At 34.2% G+C, this 22,531-nt stretch overlaps 2 protein-coding genes across 14 annotated transcripts in view; one reads left to right on the top strand and one right to left on the bottom strand.

The window, feature by feature from the left end:
- Nucleotides 1-22,531, top strand: part of LOC127858756 (beta-1,3-galactosyl-O-glycosyl-glycoprotein beta-1,6-N-acetylglucosaminyltransferase-like) — a 311,044-nt gene that overhangs the window by 242,647 nt on the left and 45,866 nt on the right. The gene's annotated exons all lie outside the window — the stretch shown is intronic.
- Nucleotides 1,282-22,531, bottom strand: part of LOC127858753 (uncharacterized protein CXorf38 homolog) — a 36,764-nt gene continuing 15,514 nt past the window's right edge. For 2 of the 13 annotated variants that reach the window (XM_052396008.1, XM_052396007.1), the window contains exons 2-4: nucleotides 22,204-22,531; nucleotides 15,329-15,487; nucleotides 1,282-15,000 (exon numbers count right to left, since the gene is read on the bottom strand). The exon at nucleotides 22,204-22,531 is cut by the window's right edge and continues 318 nt beyond it. In XM_052396008.1, the coding sequence (XP_052251968.1) occupies nucleotides 7,893-12,230 (4,338 nt within the window). In that variant the 5' untranslated portion in view covers nucleotides 12,231-15,000; nucleotides 15,329-15,487; nucleotides 22,204-22,531 and the 3' untranslated portion in view covers nucleotides 1,282-7,892. Of the gene's footprint in view, nucleotides 15,001-15,328; nucleotides 15,488-17,929; nucleotides 18,484-18,513; nucleotides 18,828-22,203 lie in introns of those variants that run through there. The other 11 variants (XR_008039040.1, XM_052396011.1, XM_052396012.1 and 8 more) reach the window with 11 other exon arrangements.

Below are 22,531 nucleotides of genomic sequence, written 5' to 3'. Positions count from 1 at the left end.
TACGAGACATGGTTACTCGATTTTACCACTAAGTGTTTTATGAAAGAAACAAATGAATTCGTGTTAACAACTGTATTTATCTCACAAGAAAATTGTTTAACTGATTATTACCACTAAATATCTCAATACAAACAAGAGCTGTGTTTGCGAAACACAATGACCCCTACTGCGCTTTGAATCCGCACGGCAGCTATTTTAGAAACAAGGTTATGTTTTGAATGTTAAGGTCACAGTGACATTTACCTTTGACCCAGTGACCTCAAACCATGTTTGATTGTAGATCTCAATGAGATGCATGCACATGTAAATTTTAAAGAACATAGACCGAAGAGTTTTCATTTTATGAGCAAGGTTAAAGTTTTGGGACAGACACACATACAATAACAGACAGGCCAAAAACAATATACCCCCGATCATTTGATCCGAGGGCATAACAACTGATACATGAAATTTTATATTAACCACCAAATACATGTTGAAAGAGACTTTAACACGTATTAAGCGCTGCGTATGTCGTTATATCAACTTAGGCCCATCGAATTTATAATGATTTACATGTATATCGTAACAGAAACTTCTGGATTGTAATATGTAACTCGTCTTAATATTTGTATGTACCCCACCACTGTAGTGGGGGACATATGGTTTTTGCCCTGTCTGTTGGTTTGTTGGCTTGTTGCTTTGTGTGTTTGTTTGTGCAAACTTTTAACATTTGCCATAACTTTTGCAATATTGAAGATAGCAACATTTGATAGCAAAAGGGTAAGGTCATCCTTCAAGGTCAATGGTCAAATATATGGGTCAAAAACGCTAATTTAATATACACTTTTGCAATATTGAAGATAGCAACTTAATATTTGGCATGCATGTGTATCGCATGGAGCTGCACATTTTGAATGGTCAAAGTTCAATGTAAAGGTGACTGTCATTCTTCAATGTCAAATATATGGGACATAGTGTTTCACAAACACATCGCTTGTTAATATATGTTTCTCGTGATAAAGGGACACTTGTAAGTTTTGGCCATATACTATCTAATAGATATATATAATTACTGTCATATATGTAGAATTATTTCGAGCATTAACGTTCGCTGTAATTTTAGGTATCAGGGAATGAGTAATAAATAAATGAGAAGTTATAAATTTGTCAGTAGTTACATTGAAAATTGGTCCCTCTCAGGTGAACAAAAAATGCCATCAATCTATGAAATGTGCCCAAACAAATATGTTGGGGGATTAACGACTACATAGCGATCTGAAGGAAAAGATCAGGGACGAATGACAAATTACACATTTATATTTCGTTTATATAATTATTGTATTCATTGATAAGTATTCCATAGTAAAATATCAAATGATATTTCAATTATACCATGCAACACAACATGAGCGCATGGCAAATATTTAACTTACGGCATAACCTGACAAAGCATTGGGTCATAAAAAACTAATAATCCTAAAATAAACAATTACGACAGCAATAATAATAATATATTTTAATAACTGTAAAGATTACTTTGTTTTCTAACAAATAATGATAAGAAGTTACACATTACAATGAGAAAATGTTTTTCAAAGACAAGTTTATTAAAAAAAAAACAGTAGAAAAGTAAACAACTCAATAAAGTATGTTTTAATGAAAATATAAAATTAAAACAGGTATAAGCCAAGACAGTATGTAATTAATATTCTACTAGTTCAACCAATGTATGTGTGTGCTTTTTCAGATATGTCATTTGTTAGGGTATTCTTTACCTTAAAGTGAGATTATACGATTTTGTCAAATATTTATGAATTTATATAAAATGTGTAAAAACTTATTATACATATATTTAAATATAAATTAAAATAAAAGTTAATAAGAACATGTGTCGAAAAATGCGACATAAGCCAAATATTAAATTCTACAATCGAAAATGTCTGTACTGTCGAATTTGCCGGCATGTATATCATGCATGTACAATGTGAATTAAATGTAGTTTTACGGATCATTTTAATTACCTGCAACGATATATGTTCATACGACACACGAACACTAACTCCGATCCTAATAAAAAGACGAACGCTTCGGTTATAGTAGGAAAATATGTACGAAATATCTTCGTCACAATCGGCTCGGGGCGCTTATTAGTCTTCGCTGCATTTTATGAAATTCGTCTTCAATGTATAATTGTTCTTGCCTATTGTGTGTTATTGTAACATATTTTGATCAACATATTACAATTCAATACATATAAATATAGTATAATCTCGCTTTAAATCTTAGTTTAAAAAAATAATACCAACCAATTCAGGATTCTCAGAACTTCCAAAGTAAAAATCCGCATTTTGTTTTCCCAATTATTATCGGGAAATTCATTCAAAAATTTCACTCTTGTGAACATAAATATTGTGTAGGCAAGACTTAGTTGGTAGATATTGTTACATTAATAGATTACCTTTAAAGGTTATTAATAAGGATTAACGAGAAAAATAAACGCATTTTGATACCAGTTTTACGGATTATGACTATTTTGTATTAAACTGAATTTTTGTAGTCGTACGCCCAAACTTGAAAAACGGTTTAATTGACGGTAATTATAGAAAATTGGATATATTACACGAATTTAACTTCTTATACCTTTTTGAGGCATGTGATGATGAATTATTACGCATATCAATGCATCTAATACTTCTATAAAACAGCGCTTTAATAATATGATATTACATTGTAGGTACATTGACTGTAATAGGGCGATGTTTTAAAATTCTTACGATACACACGTTGCACAAACAAATAATATACATATAGCACAAATGACAAACATAACATAGTCACGCTTTATAATAAAACAATAATGTAACAGTTGAACATAGCGCACATACAAATGTATGTTAAAATATAAACGAGAGTTCAACACGAACTTCCGTCAGGGGCTAAACTAACTTATGAACATACAGGTTTGTATGTGGACAAACGTATGTGTACACCCTTTGAAGTCACTGTGTTCTATAAACTACCAACATAAAACTAATCTTACTGAAGACGAAGAAATAAACTACTATTAAATGCAACCTTTGTATATCACAGACTTTCCTGTCTGTCTGTCCCTAGTCAACGCACTTAGATACAATATACGCTATGGTGTGTTTTAAAAACAATTTTAAAATACTAGTAAACATATTTGTAAGATAGCTTATATTTTTTTACGAATTGAAGAGTTTTATTATTGACCATACCTTTATCTGCACAAAAAAAAAGATGCATTCTTTAATATTTTAGAATGATCTCATTCATAAGTGTATTATTGTATGTACATCCAACCTTCCAGTAATACATCACACCAACGATCTTTACAAGTTAAAAACATATTTTTATTTAAACGGTATTATACGAGAGCAAACGAATTTACTACAGTCGATTGGTGTATAACGGATAGCTAAGGACTTCGAGTCTCATTTCAACGTAAACACCATGCATTCAGTAATTAAACCATTAAACCTAGATAGACACATGTCTTTCCTATTGAAACATGCCAGCGGTTTTAAATTTCCGAAAAATATTATTTGTTTACAGCGCAAATTTCATGGTACACTGATTCAGCCATTACCGGATCGCTTAGGTCTTTATCGGATTACATGTGTATCGTGTTATTTCTTGAAATTTGACACAGCATTCGTAAAAAATAATTGCAATATATGTACATTTCCAGAAAGGAAATTCATTTATGCGTTTAATAAGATCAAATTCATGGAAATCGCTGCACAATTGATGAAGTAATTGCTGTTCAAAGCGATGCACCCTATATTCGGGTCATTTTGAGTTGAATCTATATATAGATTTGATAGCGGAAAATATGTTTTCAGAGAAATCGATTTTTCGTTATAATTTGATTGTTTTTCATTAAAAATGATGTTTTTACTTGTTAATATCATAGCCACACGCTTACCACATGGACAACTTCAATTGAGTTTATATTTATTTTGAGACAATCCCCACATTCCTGAAGATGGGTCACCACATGTCCGTTATTCACAAAATCCCGAGTTGCAGCTTTCATGCTTATTTTATATGGTACGCATCAATTTGGTTTCTGAGCATTCTTACTTTTGTAAAGGACACATAATACTAAAATATTACATCAATGAACAATATGTTTACCAAACAAAATCTGCAAAATTCAAGAAACCATTCGTCTGCACTTTTCCTGTCGTCACAAAAACGGTGCGTAAACATTGACACACATCAACAAAAACATGAATCGACTTAACAATGATAGGCTTTTTGTATTCAATTAATAGAAAACTATAAATCTTAACATAAATTAAAGTATTTTGCAAAAAACGTTTAAGCTATCCGTTACTCACTAAAATCCGCTATTCACCAATCGACTGTATTGTACATGTAGACATTTAAATACAGATTTTATTCCACAGTGTTAAAGTTGCAGTTCTATATGGCGTAATGTAATATGCAAGCACATACTTGAACATAGATATCAAACGCTAAAGGAGCCTTTTCACAGATTTTGGCATGTTTTTAAGTTTGTCCTTTAATGCTTTTACTGTTAAATGTAAGCATTGTGTACTCATATAATGAGTGATGTATTGTATACTTTATATAAGCAATCCTCGTAGTATCACAAAATATAACGACGACAATAGAACTCTTTGAATTATTCAAACATTTCGCGTTGCTACGCTTTATAATTGTCATGGTTTAAATCGTCAACAAATGCATATCATTGATATTTTAGAGCATGACAAATTTCAGTAAAAACTGTTTCCTCACAAATAGCATATCTACATCCAAAATTTGCAAATCTGAAACATTTTTTTAATGTTGTCAATTTACCAAAACGTGAAAAGGCCCCTTAAAGATTACTAATTTATACAAAAAGTATATATTACTCACAAAAATACATGCACATATATTAGAATTCTTAAATACAAAACGATTCACATTGTTGATATCCATCATTGTAGCATAAGCTAACTACAAATAAAGAAAACTTTACTTTTCTAAGTAAAGCGCACATCCAATACATCGACATCGGGTATTGTACAATAAATTACATAAATGTCATACAAGTAGAAATACTATTTACACATACACTATTAAAACTTAATGAGTTATGGACAATAAAAAACAACAACTGATATTTAATATATATACTGGTGCACGTCAGATAAACTTTCGGTTCATATAGCAAAATGGTTTATTTGACAATTTGAAATACTATTTGCTGACACTAGATTTAAACGCAAAACATTATACAAGATACAGTCCATGTACTATACTAACAACATGTTAAACAATAAAGATGAAACTTCATTATTGTTAAAGACCTCCTTAGTGGCAATGTTGAATAACGATACAATGTCACGGTACAATATCATATTTTTACTAATCAACTATTATAGTGCACACTATATAAACACCTGTAGCAAGGCAATAATAATAAAACAATTGCATATGTACACACAATAAACTGAGCGTGCACATATGTTCTAAATTAAAAGACATTTTATTAAAATTTATATCTATTAATCAACATGCATTTATTTGATGTCAAATAACGGAAACAAACTGAAAAATTAATGTTATATGTACATACTAATCATAACTAAAATGCTTTAGCATCAAAAAGAAGGTCGCCTTCAATTAAACTGACTTAAAATTAGTTTTACATGATACAGTATTACTTAAATTCATATAGCGCTTTAACGATTCTAATGTACAAAGCTCGTCGTTCGGGCATTCTAGATGGTATGGCTAGATGCGGATAAATAAAACCACTGAGGCCACTGTTTAAGAGGCAGTGTACTGTATTCAGAACCATGTTTGCTCACTTGAAAGATACGAATCATCATAAAGAAATTTTAAAGTTGTGAACATACTATTTAAATTGATGGATTCAGATTTTATGTACAATGTATACACAGTATTTACAACGAATTTTCATGAATATTCCAGATGTGAACGGTTGTGAGATGATACACGGTAGTTTAACTTATATCATGAAGTCAGATCAATAATGACCAATCGAGATAAACAAAAACACATACAGATAAAAACATCAATTGTTTAAACGAATTTCTATACAAAAAACATACTATTTCACAAAGTTAAAGGCTATTAATGAACATGTGTACGAAACAATTTACAAATGGAAACTGTTATTACACTATATATTACATATTTTTATTTGATATTAATTTTATCAAGCGTATTATACATATTTAATTGTTAAAAAGATGACAAAATATACATTCGTAATTTATGTACAATAGTGTTATGTTTCTTCATCAATAAGTATGAGTTATCAACATATTGATCAAGGCAGGCAATGATTTATTACAAACAGCTCCTGTTCACAATGACGTCATACTAACTGATTAAATTTATTTAATACGTACATGTCTACAGAAGACGGCTGTAAGAGAATATTATGTATTATGAGTATGACTTTCGAAATTATTTCGATACAGCATAGCATTACGGGCAAATAATAACGGCACACTAGTATTTGTCAATCCAATATCAGGAACAAAATAGCGCAATAACAAACGTTTAAGTCCACTGAATCATGGGTAAGTATAGGAGCCGTCATGGTGTAAAAAAGCAGAATCTTAAGATACAAGAATTGACGTTATCATAAAAGCAGATTAGTCACTGATACGTTCGGAGGGATGACGTAAATGAACAGAACGGACATCTGACGCGCCGTGTGACGTCATCTTAGGAGCGGGGCGGTCCCTTAGACTTCCCGATAACGCCCTAAATCGCCACAACTACGCAATAGTCGTTCACATTATTCGGACGGCCCGGATACTCATCATGGCGTGTTCAATACATTGTACGAATCACCAATGCCTCTTGTTTATGTTTGTCAATTTGGAAAGACTTTGTCATGTTTCTGCGTTACCATTTGCACATCTTAGTTTTGTTTAATATCTAGTTGCATAAGGTACGTATTTTTTTGGAAAAAAAATGCAAGTTGTGGGACGATATAGCTTTACCGGTACGTAAACAAGAATGGAAAAGCGTATAAAATTATCGTTACTAAGCGAGCGACACCTAACACCTAATACCTAACACAACACCTTTTTATCATACATATTTCCTTAGTATCGGGGGCTACAGCCCCCGATATTGGTCGATAGTGGTAAACAACTGCGTACCGGTAAAGTTCAATCTAGCCCAAGTTGTTTTGACTATATATGAATAAAAATATCGAGCCTGTGTTCAAGATTTGAAACATGTATTTGCATAGCGTACTTGACATTTTAGTACATTATGAGTACTACGAACCACATACTATCCGATATTTAAAATTCCACGGGTTTGCCTTCTTATAAAAGCGCTGTTCATTAATTCATTAAAAAGCATTTTCTGACAGTGTAAATCTAAGCTATTTCCAGTAGAATGCATATCTAATTACTCTTAATAATAGGGTGTGTTATTTCTTAAGATGTACATATAACGGCTGAAATGTTTCTCTTTACAGAAATATGCCGAGCATGGTATAGGTTTATATCATTAAATCAAAATAGTGAAAATTTAGTTTCAGTCTTCATTTTTAGATAAATAATAATGTATTTATATTAGGGTTAACGTATCTGATCGTTTTAAAATTTATTTTCCGAAATGTGTTTCAATTGCATATAAATATATACCTTAATGTATAGAAAATGCGTTATTCAAAGGGAGATAACACAGAAACTTTTAAATTATATATCTCTGAGAACATATTGATTCTATTTGCATAAAATCAGTTAATGCGATAACTCAACATTTAGGCATAAATTGTAAGAATAGACTCCCTATAATATTTAATGAAATCGGTCACATACACAGACGGACAAAATAATATTAAAGGAACACGAGTTAATCAAGCGGAATTAATGTTATCTAAATTCAAATTTGAGTCGAATTTTACAATAGTGCAACCACGTTCGAGAATCAACATATCCCTCTCTCCGTAGTAAATGCTTATCAAAATCGTCATCAGCCTCGTCAGCGGTAGCAGAAAGAGTAGCAGCAGCAGCAACAGCCCCCCGAAAATGTCGTTTGTCTACAACTTCAAACTTTTGCATTTCTACTGACTCCAGTTTACACACTTCGTGTTTAATTCTCGTATAATCATCTTCATTCCCTTCAACACGGAACAGCAATTTACATTGTACGTTATGTTGTGCGGTATACATGTCCTGCACGAAATGTTGTAACGATGAAGGGGAAAATGTTGTGTAAATTATAAACACATACTTTATAGATCCTGGTAGTTGCATCACCGTATATTGTTTTAAACACATCCTTAGCTGCTGCAAGTGGGTGAGTAGAGGCAGTGTCTGTGACAGAATGTTGGGATGTTCGATTTGCGTCATGTTCAGACTGGTAATATTAATTGTGGGTAACGTTTCATACAATCCAGGGGAGTCCTTCATTAACTCCAATTTAACATTCGACAAATCTTCACATTTCAAAATAGGCGGTTCCAAAACCATGGCATTTGACTCACCACTCGATACCAGAGCATATTCGTACAAGTACAAACGGACAGTATGGTCTAATGTAGACAGGTGTATCATCAAACTTTTCAACCAATCTGGTGAACAATATCCATCACATAAAATCATAAATTGCAGAGTAGATGGTAATTTGTGATGAAAACGTGTCATGTGAATTCCCTTGAAACGAATTTCTTTAAGCATGGTTAAGGAGCTTTGTGTCACCAAATCCAGGGAAGCATAGTCATTACTTGTGAGTAACAGAGAATCTATATTCGTACCACGAACAAGTTCGAACGGGATTCTACTATCGTTTTCAACGTATAGTTTAACATGAGATAAGTCACATGACAACAATTCACTACGAATAACAGTTATGCCTGACTCAATACCACTTCCTGTATCACTTGTTTTTACACGAAAATCAAACATTGTACACTCAACTTGATGATATACTTCCGACAGCGTGATAAAAAAGCTGCCCAACCACTCAGGTGAACACTCACCATTCCGCAGACTAATACACTGCAATGAAGAGGGCAGCTTGAGATCACAACGACCCGTATAAGTCCCCATCAAATAAAGCTTTGTTAGCTTGTTGAGCGTGTGAAGAATCTCGGATGCTAACGAGGCACTATCAGCCGTTGGAAGATTAAGGATCCCTATACTTGTATCACGTAATATTTCAATCAGTTCCTTACTGCCAGTTGTCACTAATATCTTAATATTGGACATGTCATGTGCCAGTAATTCAGATCGCAAGTCTAATAAATATGAATGTGATTCGTTTCCACTGGCTTCTTCATTTGACTTCAATACAGCATTCCACAGCTCACACTCGACCTTATGATCTAATGAAGAGAGCGTGATCCACAAACTGCACAGCCACTCAGATGAACATTCGACACTCTGCAGACTAATACACTTCAATGAAGCAGGCATCTTGAGATCACAACGACCCGTATAGGTCTCCCTCAAATAAAGCTTTGTTAGCTTGTTGAGCGTGTGAAGAATATCTGATGCTAACGAGGCATTATCAGCCGTTCTCAGGTTTAGGATCCCTATACTTGTATCACGTAATATTTCAAACAGTTCCTTACTGCCTGTTTTTACTAATATCTTAATATTGGACATGTCATGTGCCAGTAATTCAGATCGCACGTCTAATAAATATGAATGTGATTCGTTTTCACGGGCTTCTTCATTTGACTTCAATACAACATCCCACAGCTCACACTTGACCTTATGATCTAATGAACACAGCGTGATCAACAAGCTGCACAGCCACTCAGGTGAACATGTGACTTCCGGCAGACTAATACACTGCAATGAAGCAGGCATCTTGAGATCACAACGACCCGTATAGGTCCCCCACAAATAAAGCTTTGTTAGCTTGTTGAGCGTGTGAAGAATATCTGCTGCTAATGAGGCATTATCAGCCGTTGGCAGGTTAAGGATCCCTATACTTGTATCACGTAACATTTCAAACAGTTCCTTACTGCCAGTTTCCACTAATTTCTCAATATTGGACATGTCATGTGCCAGTAATTCAGATCGCAAGTCTAATAAATATGAATGTGATTCGTTTCCACTGGCTTCTTCATTTGACTTCAATACAACACCCCACAGATCACACTCGACCTGATGATCTAATGAAGAGAGCGTGATCCACAAACTGCACAGCCACTCAGATGAACATTCGACACTCTGCAGACTAATACACTGCAATGAAGCAGGCATCTTGAGATCACAACGACCAGTATAGGTCCCCCTCAAATAAAGCTTTGTTAGCTTGTTGAGCGTGTGAAGAATCTCGGATGCTAACGAGGAACTATAAGCCGTTGGCAGATTAAGGATCCCTATACTTGTATCACGTAATATTTCAAACAGTTCCTTACTGCCAGTTTCCACTAATATCTCAATATTGGACATGTCATGTGCCAGTAATTCAGATCGCAAGTCTAATAAATATGAATGTGATTCGTTTCCACGGGCTTCTTCATTTGACTTCAATACAACATTCCACAGCTCACACTCGACCTGATGATCTAATGAACACAGCGTGATCCACAAACTGCACAGCCACTCAGATGAACATTCGACACTCTGCAGACTAATACACTGCAATGAAGCAGGCATCTTGAGATCACAACGACCCGTATAGGTCCCCCTCAAATAAAGCTTTGTTAGCTTGTTGAGCGTGTGAAGAATCTCTGATGCTAACGAGGCATTATCAGCCGTTCTCAGGTCTAGGATCCCTATACTTGTATTACGTAATATTTCAAACAGTTCCTGACTGACCTTGTCAACTAGTATCTTAAGATTGGACATATCTTTTGACATTATTTCAGATCTCAGGTCAGATAATTGTGTATGTGATTCGTCTCCACTGGCTTCTTCATTTGACTTCAATACAACATCCCACAGCTCACACTTGACCTTATGATCTAATGAACACAGCGTGATCAACAAGCTGCACAGCCACTCAGGTGAACATGTGACTTCCGACAGACTAATATACTTCAATGAAGCAGGCATCTTGAGATCACAACGACCAGTATAGGTCCCCCTCAAATAAAGCTTTGTTAGCTTGTTGAGCGTGTGAAGAATCTCGGATGCTAACGAGGAACTATAAGCCGTTGGCAGATTAAGGATCCCTATACTTGTATCACGTAATATTTCAAACAGTTCCTTACTGCCAGTTTCCACTAATATCTCAATATTGGACATGTCATGTGCCAGTAATTCAGATCGCAAGTCTAATAAATATGAATGTGATTCGTTTCCACGGGCTTCTTCATTTGACTTCAATACAACATTCCACAGCTCACACTCGACCTGATGATCTAATGAACACAGCGTGATCCACAAACTGCACAGCCACTCAGATGAACATTCGACACTCTGCAGACTAATACACTGCAATGAAGCAGGCATCTTGAGATCACAACGACCCGTATAGGTCCCCCTCAAATAAAGCTTTGTTAGCTTGTTGAGCGTGTGAAGAATCTCTGATGCTAACGAGGCATTATCAGCCGTTCTCAGGTCTAGGATCCCTATACTTGTATTACGTAATATTTCAAACAGTTCCTGACTGACCTTGTCAACTAGTATCTTAAGATTGGACATATCTTTTGACATTATTTCAGATCTCATGTCAGATAATTGTGTATGTGATTCGTCTCCACTGGCTTCTTCATTTGACTTCAATACAACATCCCACAGCTCACACTTGACCTTATGATCTAATGAACACAGCGTGATCAACAAGCTGCACAGCCACTCAGGTGAACATGTGACTTCCGACAGACTAATACACTTCAATGAAGCAGGCATCTTGAGATCACAACGACCAGTATAGGTCCCCCTCAAATAAAGCTTTGTTAGCTTGTTAAGCGTGTGAAGAATCTCGGATGCTAACGAGGAACTATAAGCCGTTGGCAGATTAAGGATCCCTATACTTGTATCACGTAATATTTCAAACAGTTCCTTACTGCCAGTTTCCACTAATATCTCAATATTGGACATGTCATGTGCCAGTAATTCAGATCGCAAGTCTAATAAATATGAATGTGATTCGTTTCCACGGGCTTCTTCATTTGACTTCAATACAACATTCCACAGCTCACACTCGACCTGATGATCTAATGAACACAGCGTGATCCACAAACTGCACAGCCACTCAGATGAACATTCGACACTCTGCAGACTAATACACTGCAATGAAGCAGGCATCTTGAGATCACAACGACCCGTATAGGTCCCCCTCAAATAAAGCTTTGTTAGCTTGTTGAGCGTGTGAAGAATCTCTGATGCTAACGAGGCATTATCAGCCGTTCTCAGGTCTAGGATCCCTATACTTGTATTACGTAATATTTCAAACAGTTCCAATACTTTAGTCCACTGAGATAAATGATAACCTGACTGATTTCCAGCACATTATAATTTCTTTCGCTAAACACATCCGTATTTTTTTCCTCTGATAAATAAGCAATATGAGAAGCAGCAAAGAACTCCTGAATCGTTTCATGTACAAATAAAACATGTGATTTGCATGAAGCCGCTGAAATGCAATGCCGTTCATTCAAAACCCCCGATTTAATGGCAATCTCGAGTTGTTTTTTCGACAACATTTCAGGTCTTAACAGTTCATTTTTGCTTAATACAAGTGACTTGTCAGGGCCAAATGTGTAATTAAATGCTACCCTTGCTAGTGCGTTACAAATCTCTGTGTGGTGCTCAAAAACGTCATTTTCCGATGAAATGGGTTCTGTTGATCCCTCATTTGGTAGCTCCTTGTTTAAAAGGGTGTATATCATAACTTTATTTATTTCGCATAATGATCCACTTAAAAACGTTTTGTCCACCCATAAATTTACTAGGAGTGTAAGCATCCAAGGAGACGCCATAAAATGGTTTAAATTACGTTCCTCTACGTAGGCCATAAATTCGTTATATGATACTTGATCGTCTTCAGTCAGAGAACGTAGCATATTTTGCGTAAGCTGTTCGGTGTCAGTTATTCCAACCGCTTCTATTAGTGTGCCGATTTCAGAATCTCTGATACGCTTATCAGCCATTTTCCAAGGTCGTGAAGTTGTTAAGACAATACATTGTCTTGATAATGAATACAGTTTCGGTATAGGGTTGCCTTTTGTTTGATCGGTCCATTCGTTTAATCCATCCATAGTTACAAGACAGGTCTCCCTTTCCATGATGCTTCCTAGTAAATCGTATGCCTCCACCTGTTGGTTTTCATTAAAGAAAATTTCATCAATAATTTGTGTTTTGATCATGTCTGATACTTTACTTTGCCCAACCGCGTCCCGAAGTTGTATGTGGAATAAAAATCGGAATCTCTGCAATGTTTCTACATCACTGAATTTAGAGCTTGGCTCCGGTTCTTTTGAGTCTGAATCGCACCAGTCAAGGACCAATTTAGCAAGAAACGTAGTCTTGCCCATTCCAGGATCTCCTTGTATGGATACTCGGTCGCTCAATGTGTTGTCTTTATAAAACATGTCATTATATGTGTCAACGGTTTGTTCCGTATTTCTTCGAGATCCATTTTTCTCGATTGCGATTCGATTTAATTGAATCGGTACAAATATATCCATAATCGATTTCTCACGGCCATACCATATTGGCGAAACAGGTAGCATTTTTTGTTTTCTCTTGTAGTATTTTTTCAACCGTCTTAGAAAATCGGAAATTAAATTAAAAGTTTGAACACGAATTAAACGTAAATAATACAACCTTTTAAACGCCCTTGACGCCACATTAATGCCAGATCATCATGTAATATGCTTATGTTAAATGATTCTAAATTTTATTTCAATTTCTTCCTTTTAAGTGGGTTGATACACCAGGAAAATATAAAATCAATTTTAAAATCAAAATGTCTCGTATAAAATTCCAGGAGCGCAACAACGCACTCGGCATGTTGTAGGCTACCTTTCACAATTGCTAAAGCATCCGATCGTCACGGATGATTTCATAGTTTGCTTGTACGTACTGTAGTCAAATGATCACATGTACAATTTTAAATCAAAATATCTACTCATAACTGAGGTATTTAAGTTTGAAAAATGCTGCGTTCGAAAAGTCATCGAGTGTAGTTCAGCGCGCTATTTAATTCGAATTTAATTTCAATTTCATCATCCTAGGTGGAATTTTACACCAGGAAAACATAACATTAATTAGAACAACAATATGACTTATATGAGCGCAATTTTACAAGCCGGTCGGTCATTAAGACGTGTAAGTTAATGCGTTTTACAGTTCACATTATTATTTAACGATGTGCAATTTGCGAATTTTACTTTGTCAATGATATTTTTAATTTGTTATTATGTTTAATATTATATGGTTGATCGATTTCAAATAAATTTATTGATATTATTAAACATGTGTTGAATTAATCGGAGTCCAAATTCAACAAAATCCGCTCAAAAATAAAGGATCTATATTGATTTGAATGCGAGTTGCGCTAGAAAAGTCTCCAAGTGTACTCGAATGGCCAAAGCCTTAAGTGTATCATTATTATAAATCCATTTTACTAATTAAGGAATCCCATTATGTTAACTACATCTTTTCATTTCATTTCCGAGCTTTGTTTTTCGATTAGTTTTAGAAAAATCATTTGAAATGAATTATATTAGGAAGTTACTAAAATTCAACAAATCATTAATTGTGAAACATTAACTGCGATATACACATACAGTTTGTTCCAAAATATGAGCTGTATGTGACTGACATTTGATTTAAAGTGCAATATAAAGTCAGATGTACCTTCACAGGATTGTCCGTAATTTCTTTCATGATCAAGTGCCATTTTACGTCTTTCAGTGTGTTCATCAAGTTCTCGTTTACATTTGTCCGCGTGTATCCGTATCTCGGCAAGTGTCTTCTCAGCTATAGTGTCAACTTTCTCTAGTTTCTCTTGAACAGCATGTAGTAAATTAATCATTTCATGGGTAGTTATCTTCAATCCGTCGTTTTGCAGCTGTTAAAAAAATATGGCATCTTCCGTTCGTTTCCATTTAAGAACTATATCATCAATCGAATGTGTAGTGTTTTGTATGAAGTTTTAATAATTTGCTAAGAGATGCTAATTTCAGCTCCCCATATAACATCAACATCATATAAATGATCAGCTGTGTCTCGACTGAGCGAAGAATGCTTATTTGACATAAAACATATTTTTGTTATATAGTACAGATCGACTCGTCTGGTGTCGCTTTCATAACACATTAATATAGTAGTTAAAACCCCCTTTGTGGGTGATATCAAAGCATACATCAAAACGATTACAGTTTAAAAATAAATATCACCTTTGCTAATTTCTTTACAGCTTCCTGTTATGCGACGTCTTGTGCTAGACACGTTGGGTCAGACAGCAGGTTAGTCAGTGTTGTGAAGATATCCTGGAGATCTGCGTCTGTGAGTTTACACTGAGACGAGTGACGAACAATCCTGCCAATGTCACGTGCCTGAAAAAAATAGCATTCCTCGTATGTTATGAAGTATTGTCTGATGCTCGTGCGATAACCTTTTGATGCATAATATTGCATGCAATTCTTTCTAAGGTGTTTGTTGTTTTGAAAAGTCATATGAAATAAATCGATTCCAAAAGACAGTATGCGGGCACACACCATGTGCATATTAACGTTTTATATGTATCAAACATTGAATCAAATGTACACAAAATGTGCATGCTTATGTGTAATTATTATAATTACTTGGGTGCATTTAATAATATGATATGATGTGCAATGGGTGTATCATATATGAAATCAACTTAACCACATAAAAACTAGTTTGTAAACAACTTCAACAGTTGCTTACCTCCTATGCAAACGTTTCGCTGGCTTGTTATATATGAATACCAGTTATTTTTGAAAGGTTATAATCACGTGACCCTTTAGCCTTACCAGTATTATGGCACATGCGTTATCTGGAATGAATTGTCATAATGAAGGCTTTCAGAAGGAAATGCCTCTGACAAATGACGTACCACGTGATACCAGTTATTTAATTTTGAAGAAATAATCCCTTGAGACTACCCTTGTTTAAACAGTTTATGTAAAGACATCCAGTTGTGCAAGTCCATGATATGTAGAATATAACTGAACTTTGTAGTTGGGTATAAGATTACAGATGAATTGATGACAATTATAAAAACACACGCTAAAGAAACGTTTGCTTAGTATTTCTAAGATTATGATTTTCATTTTTAAAAATACGGTTGTGTTCATTTTTATATATGTTATCATGTTAAGTTATAGTGAATGGGGTGTGCATCAGTATATCAACGTTTGGAACAACGAACAATACGATCTAATAGTTTGGCGCTAAGAAAATAATTGCAGTAGCAAATTGTTGGTTGTTATTGAGGCTTTCGCGGTACGTCATCCGTGCACGGCCATAAAGCGCGATACGATAACACTGTTTGTGACGCCGTCAGCGCAAATGATACAAACTATAATAATGTTGGTATATGCTCTTTCAATATTTTATTCATACATGCTTAATAGATGTTTAAGTACTAACTATCAATTTTAAATTGGTTTAAACAAATATGTTTACATATCAGCCATTACATACATCATTCTGCCTTAATATTTATTTTGCTTTTATACAATGTCAGTATTGGTGGTTAATGATTTACTTCAAAAGCATCATTAGAATACCACGTTAGTATGCATATAGAATTATTCCACTGAAATTGCAGATAACTCAGCATGATGTTTATTTTCAAAATGTCTACTGATCATTTCACTTCAAAATTCAGTTCAAAAACTTCGATTACAGCTGAAAAAACACCACCCACTGTCAAACGACACCACATAGTATTAAATGTATTCTAAGTTGCATAGTTAACATATTATACAACTGTACTTATAATGGTTACTAAAAATTCAAACTTTTCTCTAGCGTTTGCAAACCTGAATGACAAACAAATGTGCTGGCAATAATATAAGAATTTATACAGGTCGCACAACGTACATGAGGTTGAATAATGCAGTAATTAATATGCTTGTGCAGAATGCTAATCCGGATAATGCTGCCAGTCTAATATGCGGGGGGGGGGGCAAATTAGGATTACGCAGGTCGCTTATATTTCGCGAAATGTGTCGTTCGCCCACCTAATAACTCGTATTTGTTTTAATAAATTTACAAGAAACTCACACATTTCCCAGAGTCAATCTGATTCGCGGAAATACAATGATACTCGGAATATCCACAACCCTGCTATTCAGTTTAGGCACATTGCATTTCAATAAAACATACAAAAAGCAACATAACATTTCAAAACCTTTCATTATTTGAAACGGTTCTACGTTGTTTAATCTATCGTTTATTTAAAACGGTACTACTTTGCTTAATCAATCGTAGCAGTTTTATGCATCTGCGAGATTTTAAATATTAGCATTATTTGATTGCAAGCGAACAACTACCATTGCATATTGAATGACAAAGTAACATTCCGGACGGGCATTTTATTACCAAAGTTGACCTTGAACCTATAATTTGTGAGCTTTTCATGTCAGCAAAGGAGAGTGATGTTTCAAGCAATGTTATGTTAAGTGTTGAACGTTGTCCTCTTTGTATGATCTTTGAAGGATGCTGCTGTTACACGCAATACGTTTTCATATAATTGTTCACAGTTTTAAGCTCCGCCCATTAATATCATTTTTTAACTCCGCCTACATTTGAGTTCACCATTAGTGCAGCGTTCCATGTTTGCACAGTCCCGCCCATACTGACAACTACTTTTTTGTGGGCGTGGAATGTCGCTAACGTCGTTAAAATGTAAACAAACTGAACCATTCATATTGACTATTGTATTCAGAAAATCCATAAACAGCAAGTAATAATCAAAACTTATATCATTTAATAAGTTTATAAAAATGGACAGCAAATACGAAATGAGCATTCATCTATGGGAAAAATAAAACAAGTACAAATTTTGGCCTCACTTGCTTCACTTAAAAAGAACACACATTACTGTATACAGCATAATAAGAAACATTTAACTTAACAAAAATAAACTTAATACGTTTTAAAATAAAATGAAAACATGACAGATTTGATCAAAAGAAGAATTCATGGCAACTTGTACTTAAAAGATGCAAATGCTTTCCTTTTTTGTGTCACAATTTAAATAGCAAGGCAAAAAGTGAATATCATACACAATGAATTTATGTTGACAAAGAAAAATTCTTAATAATAATGATGCTTTCTTAGTCAATACCTGCCATTACTTTAAATTTATTATACATGAACAATTCATTTTTTAAGAAAAATTCTAAATAATAAAGATCTTTTCTTAGTCAATACCTGCCATATGATAACTAATAATACATGACCTATTCAATTTGTAAGTGTCTGAAATCAAAATTGGACATTAAGCTTGTTCTGTAACCACATCTTTAACAAAACAGAAAATGTTTGTGTACACTGGAAGTCTAGTAGTCTAATTCCTCTGAAAATGAAATAAAGAAACCTTTATAAAATCATAAATGAGCACTCTTTGCACAACTACTTTTAAAATAAAAATCTAGATCTATAAATTATAATTTAGACTATTTATATGAATTAAGCTCTATAGCATTCAAAGATAAAATAATAACAACTTTTCTGAATAATAAATTTGTTTTACCATTCCAAAAAAGTAATTAAATGGGTTGATTTGAAGCTGTGCCGGAATGCAGAGGGGGTACATCTTGAATTCTAAGAGAGGCAGAGAAAGACTGAGACCGGTTAAACTGTATCGCCAAGAACTTGGGAGAATGATCATGACCCATCGAAATGTGTGGATGCAACTTTCTGCAATTGAAATTTAAAAAAAAAAACATAAAATTATTACAATTCCAACATGAGACAAAATGTCAAAATAGAGATTATAAAAATAACATTTGTATAGCACAACTTGAACAAATTACAATTTAGACAGGCATACAATATCATTATACAACAATGATAATATAGGCATATGATATGGCCCTAAACAAGTTAAAATATAAAATAATTAAGAATTTTTTCTTTAAAATGAAAACCTTTTTATATTAACTTTTTTTCTCAATTCTTAATAGCGAATGGTTGTTTTTGCACAAATTTGAAGAATTCGCGATTCAAATGTTCACTATTTAAAAAAGTTTGAGTTTGCGACTTATTGTTTTTACATTTTTTAACAGTTAGCGACTTATTTTTTCACAAATTTTAACAGTTTGAGACTCATATTTTCACAAATTTGAACAGTTTGAGACTCATATTTTCAAAAATTTGAACAATGATTAATTAATAATTTTCATAATTTTGAAAAGTAACAACTCATTTGTTCACCATTTTGAACAGTGTGAAACTTTTCTTTCAATAATTATCAAGATTGCGAGGTTCATTTTTTACAATTATAAACATTGCGCGACTCATTTTTCACAATGTTCAACATTGCGCAACACATTTTTCACAGTTTTCAAAAGTTTGCGAATGATATTTAAAGAATTGTTAACAATGCGCGACTCATTTTTTCACAATTTTGAAAAGTTACCACCCATTGGTCACAACTGTGAACAGTTCGAGACTCATTTTTTCACAATATGAACAGTGTGCGACTAATGTTGTCACAAAATGAGGGGGCCGAGGTTGCTGGACAAAGATAAAAAAAGCCCACTGCCAGAAATTTAATCCAAAAAAAGCCACATGGCTTACCGGAGCTAAACAACCCTTTCTACATTCTACTTTCAACAAGCACACAGACCAATGCCAGTAGAACTACTGGCAATGACCGTTGGTTCATCAGCATAAAAAAATGGGTGTCAAAAATAGCACAAATAATGTAGCATGTGTAGTGTGCATGTATAACGATGAAACTTACCAACCACTCCACCAGGAAACATATGGTGCAGACTATGTGTGATTCAGGATGCTCTCCCAATGATATCATGCAAATCATTGGTCACAAGAATGTACACACCATAATTAATCTCAGCAATATATTTCTCCGACTCCAAAGAAACAGCTTGCAAAATCGCTGAATATTGCACAAAAGCAGCTTCCTTAGAAATGTTCAGCAACTCGAAATCCACAAGCAGTCGCGTTCCCCAACCACTTTGATCTCGCAGCGAATGCCTGTTTTTCGGGCAAACCGTTAATTAATACATCTCACAACTAAACGTATACTACGGAGATGGACAAATTGAAAAAGAAATCACTCTTATCACTTGCAATAGACTGATCCCGGAAAAGCACGAGTTTAGAAAAACCCAATAATCACCCCGGTACAAACAACGCTGGTCCATTATATCAACCAACGATAGCTTCCTTTAAATAATAACGGTTGATATGGTGAGTGATTTTGAAAGGATTATAAATGGGCCATGTTTATTTGTACCAGCAGATTAATGAGTTTTTCCAAAAAATTGCTTTTTCCGGGATACATATATTTGCGCACTACGTTAAACTCCCGTTACATTTGGTTTTCTTTATTGTTTGAAATTTTCACTACACATTCGCTTTGAAAATAGCGGTTGGTGTGTACTTGGAAGTACATGTACATGTCGAATGTGTTGTAGTAAAAAAAATTTGGTATTGTGTTTTTAGTGCATAATTGTAATTTTAAGTATCGATTTCTCGCTTCAATTTTTATTTTTTGTTAAATTATTTGCATTTAAATTTGGTTGTTTGTTGTTTACTTGCGAACTATTTTTATGTGTAAATATGCAAAGACGCTTGCGGATGCAATAAGGTTGCTACTAACTTGCATATTTGACTACCGTATCTACATCAATTAAATTTAGCGGTTGTTTGTTTTTGTTTGTTTTGTTAATATTTTTTTCTTTACTTTACAGGTGGAATAATAAATGGAACATATGGTTGGTGACATTTGATAGCATGTGATATAAGACTCGTCCGATATTGCGTATGAAAAGGCATCACATGATATCAAAAGTCACCAACCATATATTCTCTATATATATAACATGTTGACTGATATCTTGACAGAAAGTCAAAAAGATAACAAGAGGACCTAATGGTCTTTGGTAACTCACCTCCAACATAGAGACAATACACTTTCATGTGCATATTTTCTTATAGGTGTGTTATGCATGTAGCTTCATTCTAAGTGTTACTACTCTCCGTGACAAATGTTTGAGACAGTAATTGAACAAATTTAAATTTGAACGTTACAACATAAAAAAATGACCGCAAGGATGAGCCAATTTTAACCTCCACATAAATTTGTTTGCATTATTGTATTAGAGGATCACTATATGATGTCTCCCAACAAGTATTACACACATTACCATTGCTGTTTCAGAGAATAAGATGTTTTAAGTTATTTAAGTGATTATAAATCATGTGATCAAACGTGCCTGAGTAGTTTTGACTCCATTAGAATGGTTACAAAAACTTAGAAAAAGAAAACTATACAATCTTACATACTTTGTGTTTCAGAGATTTGAGTTCCCATTTAAAATCTATTTTAGCTCCAGCTATGAAAGAAAGCATCATAAAGAATATAACCTAACGTTTTACAGGATCTATTTACACAAACAAAAATGAAATGGTGTTGTTCTAGTTCAATTAAACATTTTGTTAATTTAATTGATAACTGTAGAGGATTTACTAATATACGGTGTGTCACACATGCTTAAATAAACTTTGTGTTTAAACTCTTTGTTTAATTAGCTGAATACTCCTGTTTAATTTACTCGTTTTACCTTGCACATGAGCTATTTCCTTATGGTGTGTCAATATATATTAATATGTTCTGTATTAGAGAGACAGTATACATCAGCCAGCTAGATGGGTCGTACCTATTAAAGTTGCATTACTCCTGCCCTGTACATGGGTCTTGGATATATTCGTTATTAAAAGAATCTCGTTGATAAGACTATTTAATGGAATATAAAAGCTTCGTATTAAATGGCAATCTACATCTCAATGAAAACTTTGTCAAGTTGTATGCGTATTTATTTCATCGAATTACGCTACAATTTTTCTGGTTAACTTTTATCAACATCTGACTAGGGGTTAAATAGGAGAGATCGTTGCAAAAAGTAAACGCACACATCTCATGTATGCACTGACGAAAGAAGAAAATCACGGCATCCTACAAGCTCCCTATAATTAAAATGTGCTCATGTGGGCTTATACGAAACTAGGCTGGGCAGATTGGGATATTACATGTAAAAACGTTTACCTTTGTCAGAAGACAGGGAGGACTGTTCTTTCCTGCAGCTATTGGGAACGAAAACTTGGTGTCGAAGTGCTTACAGTTCCTCATAAAACTGATGATTCCGTTTAAGTCTGTATCTTGTATTGAACTCTTTCCAGAATATCCGTCCGGAGGTAAATACGCCTTGGCAATTTGCCAAGGAGTTGATGCCCATTGGGTCGCCGTGGTATTCTTCCATGAAGGAATCGCATATTTGTGTTGTTTTTCAATTTCGTTAAGAACTTTATTGCACACGTTATTAGGACAAGGTCGTGGTTGGTTTGCCGAGGTATTATGCATTACCTTACATGAG

The sequence above is a fragment of the Dreissena polymorpha genome, chromosome 14 (assembly GCF_020536995.1).
Source record: "Dreissena polymorpha isolate Duluth1 chromosome 14, UMN_Dpol_1.0, whole genome shotgun sequence".
Lineage (NCBI taxonomy): Eukaryota > Metazoa > Mollusca > Bivalvia > Myida > Dreissenidae > Dreissena > Dreissena polymorpha.
This window is presented reverse-complemented; position numbering and strand designations above follow the sequence as displayed.